Source organism: Ictidomys tridecemlineatus, chromosome 10 (assembly GCF_052094955.1).
Source record: "Ictidomys tridecemlineatus isolate mIctTri1 chromosome 10, mIctTri1.hap1, whole genome shotgun sequence".
Lineage (NCBI taxonomy): Eukaryota > Metazoa > Chordata > Mammalia > Rodentia > Sciuridae > Ictidomys > Ictidomys tridecemlineatus.
This window is the reverse complement of record NC_135486.1, coordinates 41,402,084-41,428,180: the sequence shown is the minus strand read 5'-3', so window position 1 is coordinate 41,428,180 and position 26,097 is coordinate 41,402,084. Positions and strand designations below refer to the sequence as shown.

The 26,097-nt window shown below is 43.0% G+C and overlaps 1 protein-coding gene across 1 annotated transcript in view; it reads right to left on the bottom strand.

The window, feature by feature from the left end:
- Positions 1 to 1,398: 1,398 nt before the first annotated feature.
- The window catches only part of Smyd2 (SET and MYND domain containing 2), a 47,617-nt gene continuing 22,918 nt past the window's right edge, over positions 1,399 to 26,097 (bottom strand). The window contains exons 3-12 of the mRNA XM_021732994.3: positions 21,173 to 21,283; positions 18,836 to 18,896; positions 18,006 to 18,130; positions 12,101 to 12,168; positions 9,498 to 9,600; positions 7,452 to 7,562; positions 6,442 to 6,562; positions 5,129 to 5,303; positions 3,086 to 3,194; positions 1,399 to 1,809 (exon numbers count right to left, since the gene is read on the bottom strand). Coding sequence (XP_021588669.2) covers positions 1,729 to 1,809; positions 3,086 to 3,194; positions 5,129 to 5,303; positions 6,442 to 6,562; positions 7,452 to 7,562; positions 9,498 to 9,600; positions 12,101 to 12,168; positions 18,006 to 18,130; positions 18,836 to 18,896; positions 21,173 to 21,283 — 1,065 coding nt within the window. The 3' untranslated portion in view covers positions 1,399 to 1,728. The remainder of the gene's footprint in view (positions 1,810 to 3,085; positions 3,195 to 5,128; positions 5,304 to 6,441; positions 6,563 to 7,451; positions 7,563 to 9,497; positions 9,601 to 12,100; positions 12,169 to 18,005; positions 18,131 to 18,835; positions 18,897 to 21,172; positions 21,284 to 26,097) is intronic.

The following is a 26,097-nucleotide window of genomic DNA, read 5'->3' as shown; positions in this document are numbered from 1 at the left end:
GCAATGTTCTGCCTCTAACAAGAAAGAGCCACATCTGTAAGTGCTGAAATTAAAAGAGGCCCATGTTAAGTCAGAGAAGCAGATTACAAAATCATATCACATTCTGCCTTTTTCTAAATCTCTTTATTTAGATGCTTTATACAAGCATGGGAAAAAGGGAGACCAGATAAAGTTTACAGAGGTCTTACCTTCAGGACAGAGCTGCTGAGAAAGAAAGAATGGTCCACATTTTTCATTCATGTTTGTATTACTTGTTGAGAAATTTCATAAATTTTATGAAACTTTGACAAAGATGGTGAACTTATTTTAGGTTTATCTACAGATATTCTGCCATGAGCTACTTCCATGACTGCAAACTAGCATCCATAAAACACTAAACTCCCCTGAACTACAACTTGCACTGAAGAGATACTGAGTATTTTGCATAAGTAGATGTTCAATAAATATCTTACTGGACTATATAGAAGAGGATAAATCCCACTGCTACATCCCACTATGTGCAACAAACTGAAAGGTCTGTATGGACAAAGAAGGGAAGAAACCATAGCAGATCTACCACCATTTGAGCTGTATTCAGATCATGATTATGAAAGATAAGCAAAGTCTGGTGGTGCTGACACTTGATTATTTTTTAACCGAAGCGGAAGTGCTTCTCTTTGGGCTATAAAACACTTTTTTCCCCCCTAATATCAGGGAGTGAAAAGGGTGCTTAACCATTGAGCCATATCCTCATCCCTTTTTTTTTTTTATTGTTGGTTGTTCAAAACATTACATAGTTCTTGATATATCATATTTCACACTTTGATTCAAGTGGGTTATGAACTCCCCTTTTTTACCTATACAGCTTGCAGAATCACATCAGTTACACTTCCATTGATTTACACTTTTCTTGAGAAACATCCCTGTACTTAGGAGTGCTTGCTGTGTCCTTTAGTGCCTTGGTTGCTAACAAACAATTTCCTAGCTTTCTGCTGTCTAGGCTTTAAGCTGCAAAAAGTTGGATTCCTGCTGGCTGTGTGGGTAGAGATCAGTGTTTGCTCACAACACAGAGTTGGTAAGGAAAAAAATTTTTTTTTCCATCTCAAGCTTACTCTGGAGGCTTTCCAAAAAAGGAGAGTACTGCACAGAACAGTTAATGGAATGAGAGATGGAAACTGCTTTCAGACAGTGAGGGGGAAAAGAAAAAAAGGCCAAGAAAGTAATGCATGCTCTAAGCACGTAAGATACCAGAGAGACGATTCAAACTGCAGAATAAAGGGGCTGCCTGACCCCACCTCTGGGGAGGAGACCTAAGACCTAGGTGCACTGAAAGATGGAGAATAAGTATCACTTCCACTGTAGACCAAGCTCCCACCCTTGGAAATCCTCCCCATAGACAGAGGCAAACACAAACCTCAGGTACTCTATCTTTATTCTCTTACATGAGTCAAATTTGTTCAGGATGTTACAATAGGCATGAAGGGAAAAATAAATGCATTTTTAAAAACTCGGTGTGTCCACAGTATATATTATATGAAACCATGCCATTACCTCTTAGAAAAAAGAAAGCATTCAAAATTAATATTATGGTGAACTATCAAGAACACCCTCAAAGTATGGCATGTGCAAGGTTGAAGTGCAAGAAGTGTTCTCATTCCAATTAGTTGATAGAAATGCTGGAGTGGTGCATAAGATCTGAAATATTCAAATCCTTTAAGGTTTCTAAATGAAAACTGAAATGATGCAATTTCAGTGGCTTTCAATTTCTTGTTTTATCTCAGAAATATATGGATGATCTTTGCCATGAGCTACTTCCATGATTGCAATGGCCTAGGAAAGAGCGAGACAAAGAGTAGATGAGAGCTTCAAAGCCAGTTCCTCATACCTCCGCCCAGGGGAACTGGAATTCGAGGAGGACTTCTCTGCTTTAAGGGATGGAAGGCAAACTGGCTTCCAGAGCTTTTGTTCTCCTCCACAGTCTAGTTTCTTACAAAAAAAATGAGACAAGATTATCTGGTAATCGAACAGTTATCCTTTGGACTGAGTAAGACATTCTGCAAAAAATATGAAGGGTAGTAGCTGGAGAAATGATGTACAGAAACTATTTTCATGAAATTCTTTTGCTCCAATATTCTAGGTATTTCTATAACTGTCAACACTTTCCAATTATGACCTAACTGGATAATTTTCCTTCAGCCTCATTAAGTCAATAAACAAGATGACAAAATCCATAGTCTAAAGAAAATTTTTCGTTTGATTCATAGTTCCGTCCTGGCTGTACCCTGACCCTTCAATTTGTGATGTGAGGCCTTAGCCCATTTCCCTGAATAGTCCATTGGGAATGTGGAGAATTAGGCCTCCAGGCCTAGTTTGTGACCACAACAATTATAAACAGTCTCTTACAGGAAGGAGCAAACGGACTGTTTCTCAGATTACACTGTGCTGTTAACTTCCACATAAAGAACGAGGAGAATCAATACCCAGGAGTATGTTTCTGAGCTACTGTAAGGGGAGGCACAGAAGAGCCATCACACTAAGAGGAACTGCCTCCCAAGTCCAGTCTCCCACCACCCCTGGTCCTGGCATGACTGGGAGGGACTAAAACTCTCAACTCAGAAAGACCCCTATTTGATGGAAGGCCCCTCCACGTACCCAGGCTCCTTACAGCCACTTGAGCCTTACTTCCTTCATCAGGAAAGCCTATCTCATTTTTGTGAGAATTAAAAGAGAAATAACACATAAGGGTCCTAGTGTTTATCTGGTACTGGAAGAATGATGATGGAGTGAATTTTAGAAACTGCAAATGCATCATCAGGCATCTTATTTTGAATCCTAAAGGGACAAATGGGGAATTCCTTGCCACTGTCTCTTGGCCCAACTGGTGGCCTTTCTACTTCCATGGCTTCCCAAGGGGTGGGTAGTATCCCTCCTCCTCAGCCATGTCCTCAGGCTGGGCCTGTGATCTCAGCCAGCCTCTCCTGCTGTGCACCTACCCCCACCTGCTGAACACACCCCTGAGCCTATGGCTGAAGGGTGGTCAGGAGCTGCTTCTCCATTAAGGAGGTTTCCCAACCACTGGACCCCTGACCTTGAGTCCCACACATACCTTCTTCAGGGCTTTCTCTCCGGCAGCTTTGTTTTCCAGGCCCATGTACAGTCTTCCCAGCTTCAACCACATGGAGGCCACGTTGAGGGAGTACAAGGGATAGTGCTTACTGGAAGAAAGGGAGAGACAACAGGCCGCCTCGTCAGCGCTGCACAGAGGACCATGGACTGGGTACAGGAAGCCTGTGGCCCCTGAGCCTGAGACCCAGTACTCCATGGTGGAGGGTTGCTCCATATCCTGCTGGGCTATGGGCAGGGCTTGGATGGGTTGATACCACCGCCTCATCACAGATGCTAGCTACTTTTTGCAGTTTTTGCATTTTGAAAAAGCTACATCAAAATCACTAGAGAAACCCTACACAAAAATATTTGTGAATCCAACATTCAGTCTTGGTCCAGATTTTCCTACTCCTGGTATACCCAAAGCAAGGCTCTGGGAAAACATTTTCTAAATTAAATGCCCCATTTATGATAAGGGCAGCAATCGGTTCTATCCTCTCCCATTAGAAACATAAAAGACACTGTGTGTACAAGTGTACTAAGACCCCATCTTTCTGCTACACTCTGTAAATTGATTTAGCAAAAATATAAGCCCTCTGGAGTAAGCAAAGACCTCCCATTTCTTCTAGGCATTCCTTCACTATTGTCTAGCACAGGGTTTTGTATCCAGAAGGTACTCTCTGGTTTGAGAAGAGGGCTGACTGTTGGAGTCTGCGTAGGAAAGAGCCATTGCCCTGGGAACAGGGTGTAGGAGGCAGTTTGCAGGTGACAGTGTGTAAGAGGTGCTTATTTACACGTAGTCTATTCCACCCAGTCTACCCTGAAACTATGTCCAGCTGAATGCCCTGGTAGGAGGCAGCTTGCCTCCTGGAGGCAGTCCTGGAACCAGCAGCCCTCAGGGCAGAGCTGGGCCTCCAGGAGAGGCTAAGCTAAGAAAAGGTCCAGCACAGCAAGGCCCTGCTGGAAGAACAATCACAAAGCTGAGAACAATCGCAAGTCTGCTGTTGCTTTCTCAAAAGAGGTGTGCATGAGGGGAAAGGACTTCTTACCCACACCAGGAGGAAGGGAAGGCTGAGATTATTTCTAATCCAACAAATTGTTTCTAAGACTTTAAGGACTGGCTTCCCCTTGCGCTCCCCCTGCTGGCTACTCTCGGCACAGTGGGGTAAGTGGATGGCAGAATCAGTACAAATTCAGACCAGACACAAGCTTTACAGTCCCCAGTCTTACAGCTTGAGCGGGTACTGAGGGCTTCTCAAACTCATGAAAAACACCTGGGGTGCTTTGGGGACACAGGGATTTTCTGGTTTAATGCCCAGAGATTTTGATCTTTGTGATCTTAGGCAGATCTTATAAATGGCATAATGTCTAGGTCTTTGGGGAGCCCTCCAGCGATCAGATCCAGCCCATCCCAGTCAGAGACAGATGACAATGCCACTACTTCCATCTGTCATCTACTTTGAAGTTTAATAACCCCCTAGGGACAGGACATTTCCCTATGGCTTAAGTATTACTATTACAAAACAAAACCCAACTTGCTTTCTTCAAACCTGTGAGGGAAACATTAAATGACCACAGACAACGTGCTAGTCCAGTTTTCCCATATGCAAAGTGAGACTGCAACTTGAAAAGGCAAAAGAGAAGTTGTGAGAAGTGATGAAAAAGCAGAGTTTGAAGACCAACAATTCCTGTTCATAAGGGCCATCTACTTTGGAAGGGGATCAGAAGCAAACTGGTGCTTTTTAATACTTTTTAATACTACTTTCAACTATCTATTATGAACACAGGTCCTGAATGGGCCTGAAGAGGGATTTTACTCTCTCCCCTGCCTAACTTTAATCTGGCTCCTTAGGAGCAGGGAGCGGGCCAGGGTCAGTGAAGCAGCTGCACCTGCATATGCACCTCTAGGTGTGGTTACAGAGAAGCAGCAGCCATTCTAGGTGTATTATAACACAGGTCAGGAAGATGAAACAGCTACCCTGTGCCCTTGAAACAACCCAATCCCACTCCATGCTAGGATAATTGAAATAGCCACTGCAATTACCTGTAGGGCTTAATGATCTTCTGACCGTATCTCAGGGCTCCTTCCCAGTCCTGCATGTACAAGCAGACCCCCATGGCCTGGTACATCATGTGCAACATATATACATTACTATCCTCAAAAACTGAGCTCATCTTCTCCTGGCTGAGCTCGCAGATCTCCAGCAGCTCACTAGGGGGTGCTGTGGTGTCAAGGAAATGACTGGGAAGTTGGGGTAAACAGCAGGAGCGGGTGAGCAGGGGATGCTGCCCTGTCCTTCCCCAGGCAGTATTCAAGGAGTTATTTTAGTACACTCCATGCTTTCCTTCACCACCTGAAAAAAATAAGTTACAGGGCTGGGGCATAGCTCAGTGGCCAAGGGCTTATTTAGCGTGTGCAAGGCCTGAGTTCAATAAATTACAGAAAGCCAAACAAAAGAGAAAAGAATTACATTTTTCTCTAAAAAATAAACTAGGAAAGAAATTTCAGCCACAGTGTACCGACCCTCAGCTCTGATATAAACAATGTTGATTAGAATCAGTTCTCAGTCTTTTCATTAAATTCAAATTCTCAACCAAACTGAAACCCTGAGCACTTTAGTTGCAGCCTTTTTAATGAAGTTGTACCCACCATGACAAGGTGTGGGGTTTTTTCTGGTGCTGGGTACTGAACCCCAAACTGCTCATGTAGTAAACCTACACACCACCACCTAGCTACACCCTCTACCTCCAAGATTCTTATGCTGAGAAACAACACAGCTTTCCACAATTTCCTCTCACCAGTTTTAAGGTCTGCCCTCTGGGGGTACAAATCCAATCACTTTTCAAATCCCCCCAAAATGCTACAATGCAGTGGTTGAGAACACGGATTCTGGTAATCAGTAAGGCTTTGGGAACTTAGGTGTGTCACTATCAGCCGTGTTCCCTGGGCAAGTTGCTACTTGGCACCTACAAGACTGCCACCTCATCTGCTATGTGGCAACAGCCCTACTCGGTGCCCCTGGGAGGAGTTTAAGTAATCAAAGACTCTTGACACTGCTCTACCCAAGGCACAATACCCAGCAAAACAGGCCCTGCCAGGGATGGCTCCCCAGTCTTCTGCAATAGCAGCTCCTGACGAAAGGAGTCAAGTATGGAGAAATAAGAAGAGCACAGTGACGTGTGACAAAGTTGACACCATGTCATGGATGGTCAATACATCATTACACATCACCAAAAGGCAGGCCTCCTTCAATATCCAGAATCTCAAATATACCCCCTCCTGCTCCCTCTTGCCAACTTCCTGCCACTTCTCATCAGCGAGGGACAGTAAACTGCCCACACAGTTGTAAAGGATATATTTGTAGTGCTTGGCCCTCCGGAATTCCTCAATGACGTTGCGCGCGTATCTGACCATGTCACGGATGGCTTCTGCTTTTGGGGGGTCGCTGAGCTTGCGGATTTCCACCTTGGCTGTATCCTGAGGGAAACGTCCACAAGTGCGAGGCTTTACCTCCCATGGAAACCATACCGATAAGGAAACCTCTCAATACATATTCCTGCGCAGAGGCAGGACTTGCCCATTCTAAAGTTACAGCAGAAAAGGAGGAAACTGGACAATATCTAAGAGGCGGATTACCTTCTCAAGCACACACCCATGTGTATGTGTGTGTATGCGCGCGCATGTATTATTGGAGACTAAACCCAGAGATGCTCTACCACTGAGCTACATCCCAGCAGGCTTTATTTTGAGACAGGGTTTCAGTAAATTGTACAGGCTATCCTCAAACTTGTGATCCTCCTGCCTGAGCTTCTAAAGTAGCTGAGATTATAGGCATTATAGGATCTTGCCTGGCACTCAATTACCTTTTTATAAAAACAAAAATTTTGATTTTCTAGATGATTTTCCCTAGGTAGGAAACAAAGAATGTATCTGCTATGAGCAGATGTGTGTTCACCTAACAATGCATCAAGAGACGAGAGTAAGGAGGGGTGGCACTGACAAAACCAAAGCTGGGCAGAGCAGGAGTAAATCCCTTGAACTCCATGAGGAGGTGGAAGAGCTTGGACCCAAGTCTCACCTGCTCTCTTCCCTCCCCCCTCTTTTGAACAGTCCTTTTCAAGACACAGGCATCTGGCAGATCCTTCTCTTATTTGTACTGTGAATGGAAATGTGTTCATCAGCTTTGGGGAACAGGTCTCAACAGAGACCTGGTCTGACTGGATTCCCTCTGGCTGTCTGGTAAGGTGGGTCAAAAGGGTCAAAAACACCACAGGAGGAAATCTACCCAGAAGACAGGGGAGCTCATCCATAGCAGAGGTCCCAAGCCAGAGCACAAGTCCCAGCCCTTGGCCAATCAGTGACATACCTTGTCTTTCGTGGTGCACTCCTGGCACTCACAGGTAAAAAAGTAAGAATCTCTCAGCCGATCATTTCTGTCTTCTGTTGGGTACAGGAGGTCGATATAGCTGGTAAATACCTAAGGGGCCAAGAAGGTCAAGCTTCAATCTGCCACAGAGAAAGTCAACCATACCACTCTCATAGCTCTGTGGACACCTGAGGTAGTACTGCAGGGACAGAGAATAAGGAGGGCCACCACTGAGGAACGTGCTGTTTACCTTAAGGCACTGATTTCTGAAGCTCTAGCCACCTAACATGTCCAGCTCCTCACGGTGTAGAGTATCTACAGAATCCGATCTCCTAAACCACAACTTGGAGGGCTGAAAGGTTCCCTGCCTCCTTCTTCTTCACCAAAGAGAGCAGGCTGTGGGTGTGTCCTTAGTCTCTTGGACAGAAGCCATGGCCCCACTGGGCTAAGAGTCGACTCATCCCTGGGTTTGGGCCTGTGTGGTCTCTGCCTGGCCTTTGTTTGGCCTCTTTTATTTCATGACCTGGCATGGCTTGGGTGATGCTGCTGGTACTTCTGGGTGCACACAGGGGAGAGAGTGGGAACACACACGTCCTGCTAAGTTCACCTCTTCTCCTGACATCAGAAGGCTACAGAGCAAGAGGCACAGCTCTAGAGCCTGACACCTGTGGCTCTGGTGGCCTCAGAAGTCAGGGCAGGGAAAACACAAGCTTTCAGGACACCACCTGCTGTGGCCTCAGCCAGCAGGCAGTTCCTGATCCTGAAGTGGACAGTCTTACCTCTGGGCTCACAGGGTTGTTCTGTCCTTGCTTTTTTGTAACAGGGTCCATAACTAAGACTTGGAGCATATGGAGAGGGCCAGCACTGAGATGTCCATTATCTACTCTCTGGGACGGCACTGGCTGCTCATCCCACACAATCAGGCAAATGTCTGCCTGAACAGATGGATTTCTCAAAGCCGCCAGTGTGCCAGTGACCTCAGGCACTGCCAGGCGAGCAGCACAGGGCTAGGTGCAGCAGGGGCAGCCAAGCTCTCCAGCCAAATAACAGGACTGGACACACGGCTCATTCTGATAGTGAGTAATGGATTCCTTCCTCTCTGAAGGGCAAGAAACCCCCAAAGTAGTGAACTCCCCAGATGAAGTTACTGCATTTAAGATCTGTGAGACCTTGCAGGTGACAGAAACCGTGGCCGGCCCTGTCTTGCCACACACGGCAACAGTTGGCCTGGTTTTCTTAGAAATGACTGATGGACACAGTGCAACCAACAGAAGGTTCCAGAAGATGGCGACAAAGGCCACTCCAGTGTCACTGTTCATGGCTCAAGCTGAGCCTGTCTAAGAGACAAACCCCTTGTCCCTCCAGTCAGCCCACAGGAGCTCTGGGGCCCAACAGTTGTACTCTGACCCACTGCAACTATGTTTTAAAAAGGAGGAATCTAGGATGCCTCTATCAGACATCTGTAAACCTAGACAGCCTGGCCCTGAATAGGACACCCTTGTCACAACGGGCTCAACAGGGGGTAGAGGGGCCAATCTATATACTGGGCACCAATTCCTCATCTACCTGAGAACTAGTTAATATCTTTCAAAGAAATCTAAGCATTTCTCATTTAGCACCCCAATAAATATATTTAAAATGTCCATAAAACAGCCTTCCAAAAAAAATAGCATTACAAATTAAATAGAAATTGAACTTCAAATATGTGATCACAGTGCCTAAAAGTTCATATGTTCTGCTAGGGAGCTACTTAAAGAGCTCAGAACATTCGCACAGCCATCCACTAGGCCAGCCTTTTCCAGATGAGAAGTCTGGGAAAGGGAGAAGGGATAAGTGAGCAGGTGACGGAGACCTGCTGTTTCCCAGTCCCTAGGCTGGGGGAGGGAGGGGCTGCTGGTGCCTCTACCTCCCCTACCAGTGCTCCCACTGGCAGTTTAATGTTGGAGTCACTCCAAAAGTACCTCCCCCACACTTCACGGCTTTGTCTGCACTGCCTTTTAGAACAACTGCGTAAGCCCACTGTCACAGCTACCTGTGGCCACATACCTCTTCTCCAGGACTGATTTCCTGTACAGCTCTTACTTCCGCCAGGGTCCCCTTGTAGGTCACAATGACATTGGGGCAACAGCTATGATTCATCAACGCAACACTGTCAACCAGAAGAGAAACCCCAGTTTTGTGAACAGCACAGACAGCACAGTTTCAGTAACTCCTTGGCCACTTATTTGCTGAGTTAGAGGAAACGAGTCTTTGTAAAACAACAAAGATATGTAAAAGCCAGCTTAGACTACTCTAAAAAGTTGTTCCTAATGAATTTATAATAATATTTAAAATCTTAAACTCTATATTGAAAAGTGAAACCCACAAATCAAAACACTGCTATCTAAGTTAAACACGATTTTTAAAAATGCCATAAATATTCCTTCCTGGTAGATGTGGGACCAAAACGCAATACCTTCAGCTACATTATATACAAGACAAATGAGTTATTGTTTCCAAGTGGCTTTTTGTCCAAATGGATCATTTCTCACATTTCCTTAAGATGCCAAGAAATACCAGAAGCCTGCGTGAGGGAGGGCTTGTGGCCCCTGAAGCTGCGGAGAAGCCCATTTGAGTCTCTCTGCACCTCAATTTCCTCATCTGGAAAATTGGGACATTACTGTTCCTGCTGCTCACTGTCTGCTTTTCAGGGACAACGAGAAGGACAGAGATTCGCCTATGCGAGGGGCTTTGAGCTTTCTGATTATATCAAGGTCAAAGTTCTGAGAACAGAAATTTCTAAACTACAGGGAAAGAGTGCTTGATCTCTGAAAATGCTGCCTTTGAAATCACAATGCCGATATGATTTCTGCCCAAGGGGATTTTTCCCCCAATTAAAACTGCCCAGAAACTGGGGCTCACATTCTTACATATGTATCACTGTTCTGATGGCCAGTGCCACATGCCTGATCTTTGGTGACCAGAACCCCTCTCCTGCCTGCCCCAAGAATACAAAAAAAGGAAAGGGGTCGCCAAGATTGATGAGAATATGCTCAAGGGTGTGCTGTGTCCAGGTTGGGTGTGGCCGTCCTCTGCTAGAGGTCTGCGTAAAGTGTGTAGCTAGGCTTGTGCCTGGGACACACAGGTAGCAGGTTCCGGTCTTGTAGTCTCGTCTTGGGGGGCGGGGTGGGGGGGAATACTTCTTCCCTGCATCACAGCCCACCAGGCTTCCCGACAAGTGATGCACAGGGAACCAGGGCCCAGGAAATCTGATAAACAAAGGTACCAAAAGGGTGGTTACCTAACGATTTCTAAAATCTCCTTGCAGAAGTGTTAAGTAATTCCTTATTTCAATAGACCTCTGGGTATCTTTGTAAGAAGGTGGGAGAACCTCACTAAGGCAGGGGGCCTAAAGTAAGTCCTGTTCTGGATCATCACTGGGGGAAGAGGGTGATACCTAGACACGACCACTTCCTCTTAGCCTCCTCTTTAAGATACTGGGCACAACAACCCTGCAGAGACCATGTGATTAACCGAAGTTGCTGTAATACACCTCTTCCACAGAGTCCAATGCCCCTTCTCTCTCTCTCTTCCTTTTCCCAAGAGCAAAAGGCTAAAAAGAATCTCTCCCAAAATACATCTCTTTCCTTATTATCACAATTCAAACTGCTTAGGCTGGTCTCAGGAACAGTAGCATCATGAGGAAACTTTCTGTATCTCTGGTTTTAACAAGCCTGTGACAGGTACTCAGGAGATGCAGACCTGTACGGATTCTTCTCCTTCTGACCCACTTGGTGAATGAAGCCTGGCAGCTACACACACATTCCAGGAGTAAAAATAGCACACTCGGCCAGTGCATAGTGTTAGGGGTTTCCACACATGTTAAGGTAACCAAGGCCCCTATGGTATGTAGCGAGCAACCTCCTCTTAGATGGACGTAATCTACAATGGGGATTAATTCAGACAGAAGGTATACAGGAAGGCTCCCCCAACTTCATCTGTGAATTTCAGGGCACTGAGTTATTTTGGAAATACCCATTCCATCAGAACAAGGGCAAAGCCAATGTTGACATTCCATTAAAGTCAGAGCTATAAAGATCTTCATTTGCAAACTAGGTAGCCTTTCTTAAATTACTCCTGAAATATAGAGAAAAATCTGACAGCTCTTCGAATTTTTTCTATAGTTCACTACTTTAGCAGAGTCTCTCTCCAAACTGTGCTGTTTTTTTATTGGTATTTTTCAAAAAAGGACAGTTGAAACAAGAAGTTTGTTATTTTCTACATAAGTCTGTGGCCAATTTTTTGTTTAGAAATTAATGTTTCACTTTGAGTTTAAGAAACCCAAAGATTTCCACAGCATACACGTGCAGAAAGCAAATTTCTCAGCAGGGCATGGGCTGCTCCTTCCACGCACACTGTAAAATATTCTTCTAATAACAGCTCTCTGCTTAGCAGGACTTAACAAGCAACTGTTCTCCTAACTACTACCTTCAGATCCTTAAGTGTAGGGGAAATATTTTGAAATCTGGCAGATTAAAAAGCTGTCTTAATTCACTTGGAGTTTCATGTCTGCCACATGCAGTTAGGTGGGTTATATAAAAATTCTTAAAAAAAATCAAATTAGTGTTAAATAAGTACAAAGAAAAGAAAAGAAGTCAGACTCAACCTACTCAGGAAATATCGCAGATCCCAAATGAGAAAGCTCTTCATCTTCAATTGTGAAGCCATTACAGTTAACCTGTAGTGAAAAGGGGAGAGACAGAAAAAAAACGAGCTAAAGCTTCCCTCAAGCTTTAGGGATCATTTCTTTAATTTTGACTTTTAACAAATGAACTGTGAAGATGTTCCAGTTTAGTGGTTTTAAAACCTTTTAGCCAGGGCAACCTTTGTTCAAAAAAATTTACTCAGCAGTCCCATGTGTAAACAAATAAAAGCAGAACTGGTGGAGGTTGACTAACTCTTCGTGCACCCGTGCACCGGTCTGCACACAGTGGACGGACTCCCGTGACTGCACAAACTACAGTCTGCATATTAGCAGGGAAGCCAGGGTACTTGGTCTAATTCTAATTAAGCCACAGCTTTTTGGTGTGATGTAGAGCTCGTTGCCAAGTCCTTTGCTCTTAAAAAAGGAACCACTTAATCCAGGGCCTATCTTAGAAGGTGAGAAAGTATCTGCAAAAGCCTTTATTCTTCTAATAGAATTGCTGTCCCTCCCTTTGATAGGCAGAGGGACCAAGGGTCAGGAGCCAAGAGAACTGAAGCCTTGCCTTTCATGTCTCAGCCAAATCAACCACTGGTCACCTTCTCATCCCTGAAAAGAAATGTTCAACCAACATGTCCAAGGCAACTCTCATCATTCTGAAGATCTCAGAATGACCAGGCTGAAAATGGACTCCACATGCCAATTTCCAGATTGTATAAATTCATTCTTTCCACAGATACTTATCGAGAGGCTCAATGTGCAGGGTACTATGCATAGAAATAGAAATCACCAAAAATCTGAGGCCTCCACGGACACACAGTCTCTTGGGGGACAACTCAGTGAATGTTCTCCATACATATCTAAAATTTCACAGCTGGAAGGAAACTAAGCCACTTCACTTTCTAAAAGATGAATCTGAGGTCTGGGAAGAGCACTAGATGGTCTACAGTCACAAAGTGAGCTTTGGTAAAGGCCCAGACTCCTGCTGATCCTGTGAGGCCTGCATGCTGAACGACTTCACCCTTGCACACCTGCACTGCAACATCTCAGATCAGCAGAAGAGCTTGTAAAAACAGCACTGAGTCTCACCAAGTCAGACTCAGTGAGCACATACTCCAGGTTAGATACTGAAGATCTAACACTTCATAAATCCACAGCAACTCTTGCATTATTATAGCAATCCATTTTACAGATGTGAAAACTGAGGCTAGATAGGGGGGTTTGGGCTAAATGACTGTTCAAGGACATGAAATAGTAAGTAGCATGTCAGGAGTCAGAATTCAGACCAGTCTGACTGCAAAGCCTGGCTTCTTCACACTCTACCATGTTTCTTCTAAAAGCCGATGGCTTTCTCAAATATTAATGGAGCTCTTTCACTTAAAGCAAAAGGGCCACTGGCAAAGGCTTGGAAACTGTGGTACACACTCAAGTAAGGGCAGTGACAGGTTTCATTTATTTACCAAAAGAGAGGAAAAAAAAAAAAGGGAGATGGGAAGGCACTACAGGTTGTAAAATAATAGCCTTTGTAATCCCCAGGGGTTGGGCCCTTCTAAGTAGATTACTTAGCATACTATATTTTTGTGTGCCAATTCCAAGTATCCTGACCAAGTCTGTCATGGGACATTACTCAATGACCATTACCAATGACTATCAACCAACACTAAGTAGAAGTAAGTTAGAATTTTAATTCATTCAACAAAATTAATCCATTAGAGTATGAACCATGTGTCCAGCACTTTATTGGCTAGGTACTAAAATGACCTCACAGTCTCAAACTAGACAAGGTCCGGCACCCACAATGACAATAGCTTTTTGCAGAATCAGTAAGAGAATTTAGCAAGAATTATCAAAATGAATCCAGAGACAGATAGGCCCTGACCTCCTTGGATGATGGGATTTTTGCTCCTCTGCTTTATTAATCCCCTCCTCTGCAGCGAGCCCAGCTGGACCAGCCTACAACTCTGGGTTCCTTCAGGCTGAACCATCCTGACCATCACTCGCTTTATTCCCTGCCCTTGCTCCCCGTACTGGGGAAGAGTGCGGGTGTTTCTTCAGAGGCTCTTGGAAGCTTAAGAGTCATTACTGTTCCTTTTGGGGAGGCGGTGATAGTGTTTAAGCCAAACTGCATAGCAATTTTCCTGCCAGCTTTCCTTCCCTTCTGAGATATCCCTAGAGAAGAAAAGTGTACTTGCACATCGAGAAAGATGTATGGGCCACAGTCCTTTTTTCCTCAAGTCAAATCAGGCGTAAGTGCCTTGCTAAAGCTATTTTCATAATTAGCATTTAGAACAGATGTAGGCTACACACCAAAAATACACTTCCCAACCATGTATACATTCCCAGTGATTAAAACACACCTCGACTATGCTGTTGAAGGAGCGCAGTCACCTTTGGCTACCACTTAATCCCCAGCAGTCTCCTCTGAGGAAGGGCTCAGAAGCTGAGACAGCAGACATTCGCTGAGGCACAGGACCAGGGTGGCATGGGGAAGGAGCTGCACTTCTCATTTTTGCTTGGGATACTGAATGCACCTTTTCAAATTTCCGTATGAAAAAAGATGTGTGCATGTTTGTGTGTATCTATACGATCTTAGAATGAATACTATAATTTGATAAATATAAAGTCTAAAAAGAAATGAATTGTTACAGATTTATGTGAGTGTATTTTTCTCTTAAATAAATGCCCTGTATTTCTGAATCCAAAGACTGACTCATTTCCACCACAAATATACCTGTACTTGTGAGAGCAAGTGCTTTTACTTTGTTATGAAAGTATCACTTCAATACAGACAAGTCACATCAACATGTATGACTGTGTTAAGGGGAAAAGTTATCTTTTTTCCCAGCTTAAGAGATGATCTATTTCAATGCTCTGCTTTCTCATACAGACATGCATGTCTCATTAAAAAAAAAAATCACAAATCTAGTTTCTCAAAAAATTTAAGAGATGTCAATTCTTCAACTTTTCACTGTTGCCCCAATCCTCCATCTTAGGATGCTTACCAAAATATGGTGTAAATTAGGATAATGTGAAAATCAGAAAGGTTTTTAATTATTTCTATCTCATAACTTCAATTGATTATTTATCCTATAAGGAATAACCTTTTTTTCTGATTATGACAGTTACAGAGTGAAATATATCTACATAAACAAAGTCTATTAAAATAATTCACTGAATTGTTAACAGTGGTTCTTCAGGGCATAGAAGTGGGTAAAAGTAATGAAAGACCTTTCTTTCTACGTGTAAGTTTTTTTTTTTAATTAGTTATACATGACAGTATAACACATTTATACACTTTGATATATCATACATAGATGGGATATAATGTCTCATTTTTCTGAGTGTACATGTTGTAGAATCATATTGGTCATGCAGTCACATATATACATACAGTAATAATGCCTGTTTCATTCTACTATTTTTCCTGTCCCCATATTCTTTCTCCTCCCTTCCCTTCACTTCTCCCTACCTAGTTTAAGGTAACTCTATTCTTCTCTAGTGCCCCCAATTTTATTGTGAATTAGCATCCACATATTAGAGAAAACATTCAGGCTCTGGTGTTTTGGGATTGGCTTATTTCGCTTAGCACAAAATTCTCCAACTCCATCCAATTACTGGCAAATGCCATATTTTATTCTTCTTTAAAGCTAAGTAATATTCTATTGACTATATATTCCACATGTTCTTTATACATTAATCTATTAAAGGACACTTACGTTGGTTCCATAGTTTAGCTATTGTGAATTGAGCGGCTATAAACACTGATGTGGTTGCATTACTGTAGTATGCTGATTTTAAGTCCTTTGGGTATAAACCAAGGAGTGGGATAGCTAGGTCAAATGGTGGTTCCATTCCAAGTTTTCTGAGGAATCTCAATACTGCTTTCCATAGTGGTTGCACCAATTTGCAGTCCCACAGCAATGTATGAGTACCTTTTTCCCACATTTTTGCCAACATTTATTGTTGCATGTATTCTTAATGATTGCAATTCTGACCAAAGTGAGATGAAATCTTAGAGTAGTTCTGATTTGCATTTCTTTAATCACTAGAGATGTTGAACACTTTTCATATATTTGTTGATCAATTGTATTTCTTCTTCTGTGAAGTGTCAGTTCAGTTCCTTAGTCCATTTACTGATTGGGTTATTTGATTTTTTGGTGTTGATTTTTTTGAGTTCTTTAGATAGCCTAGAGATTAATGCTTTATTGGAGGTGCATGTAGTAAATATTTTCTCCCAATCTGTGGGCTCTCTCCTCAAGTTATTGATTGTTTCCTTTGCTAAGAAGAAGCTTTTTAATTTGAATCCGGTTTATTGATTCTTGATTTTAATTCTTGTGATTTAGGGGTCTTGTTAAGGAAGTCAGATCCTACGAAGTGTGCTTTTTAACCTTTTTCTTCTTTGTATTTTTTCAGTTATACATGTTCATTGTAGAAAATCCAGAAACATCACCCATTAGAATGCCTGCTTCGAATACACAAGACCCTGGGTTCAATCCCCAGCCCCTCAAAAAAAAAAAAAAAAAAAAAAAAGAAAAGAAAAGAAAAGAAAACACTTCCCACACCTCAGAAGAAACCAACTGACCTCATGCAGTCCTTCCACGCAGGGATGTTTCCATATTACACACGTTCCATCCTGCTTTTATATGTCTTGCTGTGTCATCAGCATTTCCCACATCTCCAGGCAGTCTTCAAACACAATTTATTTGTTGTGTTGAAGGCTATGTTACTTCAATCAGGGGCTACACCACAATCTGTTTAATCACACTCTGACTGCTGGCCCCTTTTCCTTTCTCCTTTTCCTTCCTTCCCTCCAGTCCTTTCTTCCTTTTACTTTAAAAGAACCCCATAACCAACAACGTGCAGGTCAATCTCTGACCATATCTCTGATTGCTTCCTTAGAACAGATTCCTGAAAATGGAATTACTAGGTCAAAGGGAAAACAGGTGATGTACATTCCATTCTAAGACAAAAACGTATTGGTGCCCCCAGGGTTCTTCATACACCTAGAGACTGAAGGTTCTGGCAACAGATGTAGCCACTTGCACCCAAGAATAGCATTCTAGACTTTCCTTCTATGGGAAGGTTCCCTTCAACGAAATGTCCAACATGTAGAGAAAACTACAAGGTTATGGAGGAAGAGAAACCCAGTGTAGCAAGTCAGGCCAGGAAGGGCAGCCCTTGCAACAAGGAGAAGACTGCATCCTGCCAAATTCTGATGGTGGCACCCTTTCTCCTCTTGTTCCAACACTGTTCAAGCTTTAGCCTTTCCAATGGCCTAGTGTCCAAGTCTTTAATCACTTCCAAGGTGGTGTTGTCTGGAAGCCTTTTAGGTTTGTTTCTCATATCTGATCTTGGAAAACCTGTGCTTCTCTAAGCAAGACCCTCGAGCAACCTGCAGCAAAGACTCCATGCACTGGACGAGTGGGGCTGCCCAGGCATCCGAGAGGGCCCCCTTCTCGGGGTATCTGTAAAACTCTGCTTTATCAGCACAGCCTTCGCCAGTGGAGACAAAAGGACATTTTCTATCAAATAGAAGATTGAAGAACGGGAAAGTAAAACGGTGTCAGAATTAGACAGCTGGACATGTGCTAGAAAACTGGAGCACTGGCAGCTCCTTTGTTTTCATGAACTCTTTGTGAGGCAGTGGCAAGGGTGATGTCCTCTGCTCCCTACTCAGTGAGGGTCAGCACAAAGAGGACCTTGGCCTGCTCAGGTCACCTAGTGAGGTGTGACAATGTAGGACCCAGGGGCCGAGTGCCTTGTTGTCATGGGATGCCAACGTTCTATTTCACTTCAGCCTTGCTGAGTTCGTGCTCGGGCCAGGAGCTCAGAGAGGGAGGGGCCAAAGCACGGCCTGACCCCAGCATCCTTACCTGTGCAAAGAGTACTACGAGGCTGCTGTGGTCGGGGAACTCGAGGTGCTTGGAGTAGAACTGATGGAGAGCAGCAATGTCACTCTGAATCAAATCCTTCTTCTCATTGTCCAGCTTATCCAGATCTGTGGGAAGAAGCCCATTACTAACCTGGAGGAAACACTATTGCTGGGTTTCCTTACTCTAAACAGCATGAATAAGAAAGGGTAAAATCCAAAATGTCAACATTTTTCCCTATCATCCGATCTAATGACAAAACCTAAGGAAAGAACAGCATGTCATTTCTTCCTTCTCTTGCTCTAAGAATTGGAAGTCACTCAGGATGTGAAATTTCAACTGACCATTAGCAGTGGGGTCAGGACTAAGGGGTAAAGACTGATAACCAACCTAGTGTGGTCAAGGACCCCCAAGTAGCCTTGGAACCTGGGCAGGGACAAGCAACTGGATCACCCTGATTTAATGCCTTTCAGTAAGAACACTGGTTTACAGACTGCAATTCAGTAAAGACCCAAAAATACTTTGCATGCTGGGAGAGTCAGCAGGACATGGCTTGGGATGAAATAATTCATCTGATGACTTCTTATCTCCCTTTAATTATTTTCTAATAAACCTGTCAACTCAGAGAAAAAAGGTTAAAAGCACTTTTCAAAATAGCACACAAGTCAAAATAATTTAAATATTACTATTAATATTATATAAATATATAAATAACTTAAAAATCACTATCCCTACTAAGAGATGAAGCTAGCCTCTTTCTTGCTTCAATCCCATCTAATCTACATTAAATTCGTGGCTAAAATAACTGCCTAGCCGGTCACAGAAAGACTTACGTGATTCAAACTCCTTCACAGCTAACAGTTTCTCTGAAGGTGTTCTCTCTGGGTGGATTTTCTAGTAATTGGGGAAGAAATCAGACACAGATGTTAACGACCAGTGTAAAAAGTAGTGCTTTCATTTTTACACCAACATAAAGAAAAACAATAATTTTCAAGGAAGTAAAGAAAGCTACCCAAGGAGCCACCATTTGGGCTCTGAGTGCTTTGCCCAACATCCAAATCCAAAGGGCTCTTTTAAAAAGCTTTCTGAAGTGTCTGCTGCATTTCCAGCACCCTGAGGATACTACGCACACAGTAGGCTCAGAAATGCTTGTTATGGGAAAGAACAGGGCCAGAAAACAACTTTTTAGGGCCCTTACTTAAAAGGGCTGAGTCTACAGGCAAACCATCCTATTTATTATTTCTCCTTCTAAAAAGGAACAAAATCAAACCCCCCATCCATTTTACACTTTCTTTAAGCATAGGCTAAAATGATCTCGAATTCTGTGTTTCAAAAAAGAACACTTTTGGTTGTATCTGTGAGCCCAGATTCACTTTAAACGTGTTGCTGTCTTTGTTCTAGACACCCCAAGAGGAGCTAACAATAGTAAACCCGCTAGGCTTTGAGAACATGAATAAACTTGGTGTTGACAAGAGTTCAAACGCAGAGCTCTGGAGCTGGCCCCAGGCCTCCTCTTTGTAATCTGGCTATTCAGTTTGGGGATACAGGTGGTCTAGCAGGGCGCTCTCACCTCCCTAGTTAACATGTTAAGCTTCCCCTTGGTAGTTTGGTAGCCTGTCTCCCCTAATCCTTTGCAAGCTACTAGAATACAAATGGCCTGGTTTTTTAATCATCAAGGCCTATAGAGATGAAAAGACAGTCAGGTAACTTTTCATTTAATAGACTATTAGTGGTAGTAGTAATTATAACAAAAGTTGAATGAAACTAGTGTAAACTCATCATAGCATTCAGACTCCCCTCCTGGTGTCAAAACATTTCAATAGTTCTTTTTTGGGAGTCAAAATCTTCCATTCACAGGATGTACTTTTGTAAGACTAATAAGTCATCTTGCCTGGGAAACCTTTCATTCAGGAAAGCAGACCAGCTTCTTCTGAATTCTTAACATGACACTATAAATAACACCAGTAAGTCAGAAGACCAGTCTCCTAAGCCTCTGAAGATACACACAATTTGATACCATCTGATGGCTTATTTACCCTGAACCTCAGCCTGCCAGAACATTTCCCTGAACCCATTTTATCCACCATCTACTCTGCATAAATTTAAAGGCAATTGTTCTTAAGGACCCAAGAGTTAGCCCCCTCCAGGGAAAACAATTCTGATTTTCTGGTCTCAGTCCATGGCATCCCTTGAATGTTTCTGGTTACTCTGATCAGCAATGTGGCTTTTTGGTAACATCACCCAAGCTGAACATAGTGTTCTGTTTATACACCCCAGGATGCTAGCCTGGGTACAGATGTATGTCTGCACTCACATTTGGTTTAGAATAAAAAATATAGACAAATTTTAAGCAGGGATAGGTGCTAGAAGGTATATGGAAGAAAGAGGTGGATAAAATTTTTGGCCTTCAAAGATTAACAACACTGAGGCCTTGCTACCAACTTCTCCATCAACACAGAGAAAAGACTTCCACGGATTCATGCCTCCTGGACTTCATACCATCTACTGCAGTGGCCACAGGGACAAGCCAGTCCTATGCTGCTTCCCCATTCTCAGTTTGGGCGACTGAAGATAATGTGTTCAGTGATCCTAACCAAACAGGGGGAAACAGTCTCGTATCATCTTTGGAGAACACAATCTCTTTCTTCTTCCTTCCCCTCTTCCTTCCCCAACTTGCCTCAGTTTCTACTTTGCCATTCTTTCTCTTCTCTGCACGTACCATCATCCTGGTGGCATGCTCTGCATCCCTACCTATGTGCAGGTAAGAAAATAAGGAGACAGCAAAGAGCAGAAAGGAAAAGGGGACAGCCGTGCATTCCACTCAGAAAGGAAAGAGGGAAAATCTCAAAGTTTCTCAGACTGGTCTGGTTCCTGAGGAAGCTCTAGTAATTATTTGCAGTCAGGTTTTTCTATGTAAACTGGTTTCAAAGAAAACCTAGAATTTAATAGGCATGGCTACACTTCTGGTCTGGGTTAAGGAACACCCTAACTGCCCAGGGCAGACAGTGAACCAAGCTCCAGCCTGCAGTGTTCCTCCCACACTTCCACACGGACATGAACGGCATCCACAGATGTTCAACAGGATATCATCACCATCGGTCAGTGTCTCATTTTCTGACCTCTGAGGAAAAATAAACAAATGTACTTGAATAGTGTCCTAATTTCCTTACCTGTTTGGCCAGAATCCTTGCTGTTAGCCTCACAGTCTCTGAAGGACTCCAGTTTTCCCCAAAAACAACCATGGGAGAACATTCCAGCTTGTGCATCGGCCAATCTTCTTTCTGGGAAGATTTTTTAAACATTATTAAAACATGCACACGCAGTAGAATCAAGTGTGAGAAGAGAGGATGCAGTAAGTGCCCCTTGCTAAGGTCAAGTGCAATATGTTTCCTTCTGGACAACATGAGGATGGCCACAAATGCCAGAGATTGACAATATCTTCTAAGATAGCCATGACTGTAACGTGGACACAGGCCTGGCCAAGGTTGCTGGGATAAGAGGACTTGCTTTGCACTTTTATACTGAGCGTCTCATGCCGTTTTGCAGACCTTCATAATTCCAAACTACACAGACCCTTCCCATGAGCACGCCGACTTCTCAGATTTACTTGATTTTTTCAAAAAGAACCATATTCCTTTCTGTCACATCTTGAAGCTTTTGTGCCCAGATAGAATGGTAAAGGGTCAGCTCTCCCTCCTGGAAGGATGGAGACACTGTCCACTGCGATGGGGAAGGTGGAGGGAGAGGAAGCACACAACAGCATTTTGAAGGCCAGAAGAAGAAAAGTACTTGGAGGACAAGGGAGTAAATGATGGCACAGGAGCTGCTGATGACTGAAAACTGAACAGGCATCGTGGAGGGCATGGCAGACTGAGGTTCAGGGTAAATAAGCCATCAGATGGTATCAAATTGTGGGTATCTTCAGAGGTTTCACACACACACACACACACACAACCACACACACAAACTCAGCTTTGGAAGAGTGATGAGCTGCTGGGAGTGGATTCAGGAGAGGATGGAAGGATACGTGGAAAGTGGGAGAAATGGGGTAAAGGCTTACAGGGATGAAGGGCTGAGGGAAAATTTCTTTTGGGAAGGAAAATGTCAGAGTTTCTGTATGGCTGGAGCCTTCAGAACTCTCTTGCACAGGGAATTAAGTACCTGTCCTGTTCTGCTCTCAGCCTTCCTGGGCTCAGACAATGGCAAGTGCTTTCTTTCAGATGCCAGCATCAAAACCTGAAGCTATCCCCGCCACGATGTTTTCACCATGCCCCACACTGAACTCTGGCAATCCTGTCTCTGCCCTTAGAAACATCTAGACTCTGATCCCTTCTGGCCACATGCCTCTCAACCCGGGAGCAGCCCCGATATCTCTCACCAGGGACATGCCATTGCCTTCTATCTGGATGCCCATTTCTGCCCTTGGCCCTCACAGACTGTGCTCAAGAGAGCAGCCAGGAGATCCTGTAAAACAAACTCAGGTCATACCAGTCCTCAGCGCAGAACCTTCTAGTGGCTTCTCATCTTAGACACAGGCAAAGTACTAGAGTTGAACTGCAAGGCCACAGGGGACAGGAGAGCCTGATACTCCACCACCACCTCCTGCCACGCTCTCCTCACCTTGCACTACTTCCTGTCTAGCCCTGGCTTCTCCTAGCTCCCCACGTGGTTCTCTCCTTCCTCCCTTCCACATCCTGCTCAGGTCACCTTCTCAAGACAGCTGCCATGACCACTCTGTCCAAAAAAGCCCTTTCCCCATCACTCCCTTTCCTTGTTTTCTGATGCTTCTTACCACCTAATATATTATATTTAATATATTAGGTACTCAACAGAGTCGTTGAATAAAGATGTTCCCCTGTCTCCTTCCCTCTACCCCAATCCCGAAAAGGGACGACACAATATCACTAATGATGTAGTGCCGTACCTGGCACAACCCCATGGCCCAAGTTCTGTGCCAAGATGTTCTGCAGAGTTAAATAACACCATGCCAAATATAACTGGGAGCAGGGAGAGAAAGAAATGACAAGATATGCACAAGGGATCAGAGGATCTGTTTTGAGCCAAAGTCTAAAACAAGCGCACAGTGATGAGGTGAAGAAGTGGGGACAGGTGGGTCCAGCTCCCAACAGTCTAATCAGCTCCCTCCCCAGCAGCAAAGCAGACAGGAAAGGACGAAAGAGGTATTTGGACACCTGAACAAAATGAAGATCACCAACAGGGACAGAGAATAATTAATAAGTGCCCACTATGACCCCAGGAACTCTAAGGAAAGTTTAACTTAAGATTTCTGTCTCTGATGAAACTTTAAGCTACTGTTTTTCTGAATTCTGGGTTGTGCTTTAGTTGTTTATAAACAATGATGAACTCCTGGGAGAAAGAAGTATTAACCTTTATATAATTTATCATGTATAAATAATTAAGATTAATGTCTATATAAATAATACGTAATATTGATGTTTATGAAGTAAATGTCCTCAAGGGAAAGAATTTAACCATCACAAAGGTTCTGGGAGGAAAGGAGAATCCTGGGAAGCAGGAAGAACACTGGCCTGGAATGTGGAAACCTGCATTCTTCTTCTACTCTGCAGTATGTGACGCTGCAGACCTCTTAATCCCTTTGCGCCTGTCTCCTTGCCTGCAAATAACATGATCCCCACGTTACTTAACAGGTCCAGAATCCTAAGTCTATGATTTTACACCTTCCAACAGTGATAATTAGATATAAAGCTTGAAGACTACCAACAAAGGCAGGACCTTTCGAATTGGGATAATCAGGCATTCACACAAACACTAAGGGGTCCTCGTGAGGATCCCATCAACTAACCCAGGAGAAGCACAGGGCCCCCTGGCACACAGCGCACTCTTAACAAAGGCTGATAACTGCTCATTTATTGGGTCATTTAGTCATTCAACACGTCTGCCACTGACCCTAGAGGCAGGCCTGGGAAGTCTTTTTTGACTTCAAGCAGTTTATGACCATGTCAGAACACAAGGTAAAAATAAAAGCACCTATAACTCGATGCAGTCCTACATATGGCAGTTAAATCAGATAGCTGGACAAACTCCAGGACATGCAAAATCACACAAGTTTCACCAAGGGAGATTTACCATAATAATAATGTCTCACATTCTTTTTTGAAGGTGATGAGAAATATGGATTGAGGAAAGAATGATAAGATATGTCACAAGGGCAATACTCAGCTCTAATTCTAAAGAAAGAAAGAAAGAATCCCTGAATGCTGGGGACTGAGACTAGGGCCTGATGCATGCTAGCAGGTATTCAACCACTGCGTCACACCCTCAGTCCCTATTTTGAGTGTATTCTGAAACGCTCTCTTTTATCACAGAATCCACATATCTTAGAAAATGTGACAGAAGCAACCTGCCCTAATTTTGCTCATAAGAAACCATAAGCAACCACATTAGGCAAAACAGAAAAAAAAAAAAAAGGCTAACCAGATGAATACAAATGAATTATATTCTTTAACAGTTTGTTTTTAATATTGGCAGTTTTGTTGTATACTTTGATTTTGCTACTCTTTTTTAAAACATTTTTTCAGTTTTTCTAAAATTTTATAAGATATTTTTTCCAAAATTCAAGTTATTTTTTCTACCCTGATGACAATCCTTGAAAAATTGTATATAAAGTAGGATCCATTTTTTTAAAAAGTAATATACATGCACAAAAAGGATCCAGAAAGACATGTAACAAAGGATATGTCACCAGTGGTTTTTCTCTCAAGGAATAAGATACTTGTTCTATTCTTCTTTCAGATTGTACTTTTCTGATTTTTCTATAATGAGCACAGATTTGGTGATATAATAAACTTACAAAACCAAATTGAGACAAGACACTTTTTTGTAATGATTGTTCTTTCTAAACTTCTAACTCATTTGCAGCCAAGATGGTGAGTGCTATGCATAACTTTCATTTCTCTGCATGGACAAAAAAATGCTTTAATATGCATAAAGAGTTACAAAATTGTTTCATGGTACACAAGCATTTCCAGCACTAGAAGAAAAGAAAGAATACTGCAGGATCCACTTTTCTGCTGAGCAAATGACACTGCCTTCCTGGATAAGGCAACCCAATTGTCATTGTGAAACCCCTTTTCAAACTTTTTCAAACCCTTTTCAAAACATTCAGTGTTTTTATTGTTCTAATGAAATTTTCAAGGCAATCCATCCTGTACATGTGCATATGTGATTTCTTAAAATGTGGACTACCAAGAAAATGGCACAGGACTTATGCTTTCCACTACCATTATCTTCAGGAGAAATAGTGGGAAAAGGGGTCAGGTGGATAACTGGCCATCTTGCAGGGAGATGACCACTGCTGCAGAGCCGTCACTCGGGCCTGAACTTTGCTTTGTACTCCAAGAGTGATGGGACCTCCTCAGTCATTCACATACATTTCTTCTTATTGGTGATGTTATACATTAGAAAAAAAGAATGGGCCAAGTTTAGGATGCTACCTATGGCTGTGTTAAGAGCTCAACCAGCACCAAAAACAGGACTTTGTCCCATTCGCTAACAATACATGACGATAACAGGGGCCAACAAGCATGGATCAGACATTTCCTACACTTCCATAAATTTCTAATCAAAATTTCCTACTTCTTTCCTCGCATATTTTTACTCTATCCCTCCATGATTTTCTAATCAAAATTTCCTACATCTTTCTTCACTTTTTTTTGACCCTATCCCTATAAGGACATGCCCCTTCTACTTTCAAAAGCACACACATAGCCCTATCACTTACATTTACAAAACAAAAGAAAGTTCCTTTATATTAAGGTAAAGAAATATTCTTCAGAAGACAGTCATGGTGGCTCATGCCTATAATCCCAGTGATGCAGGAGACTGAGATAGGAGGATAACAAGTTTGAGGCCAGCCTCAGCAACTCAGCAAGACTCTGTCTCAAAATAAAAAATAAAAAGGACTTGGAATATAGCTCAGTGGTAAAGTGCCACTGGATTCAATCACTAGTACCAAAAATGAGAAGAAAAAAAAAAAGAAAGAAATATTTTCCAGATTGCTCTACTGCACAATGATTACCTTATATAAAAATTTCCTAAAACCATTCTCTTGAAT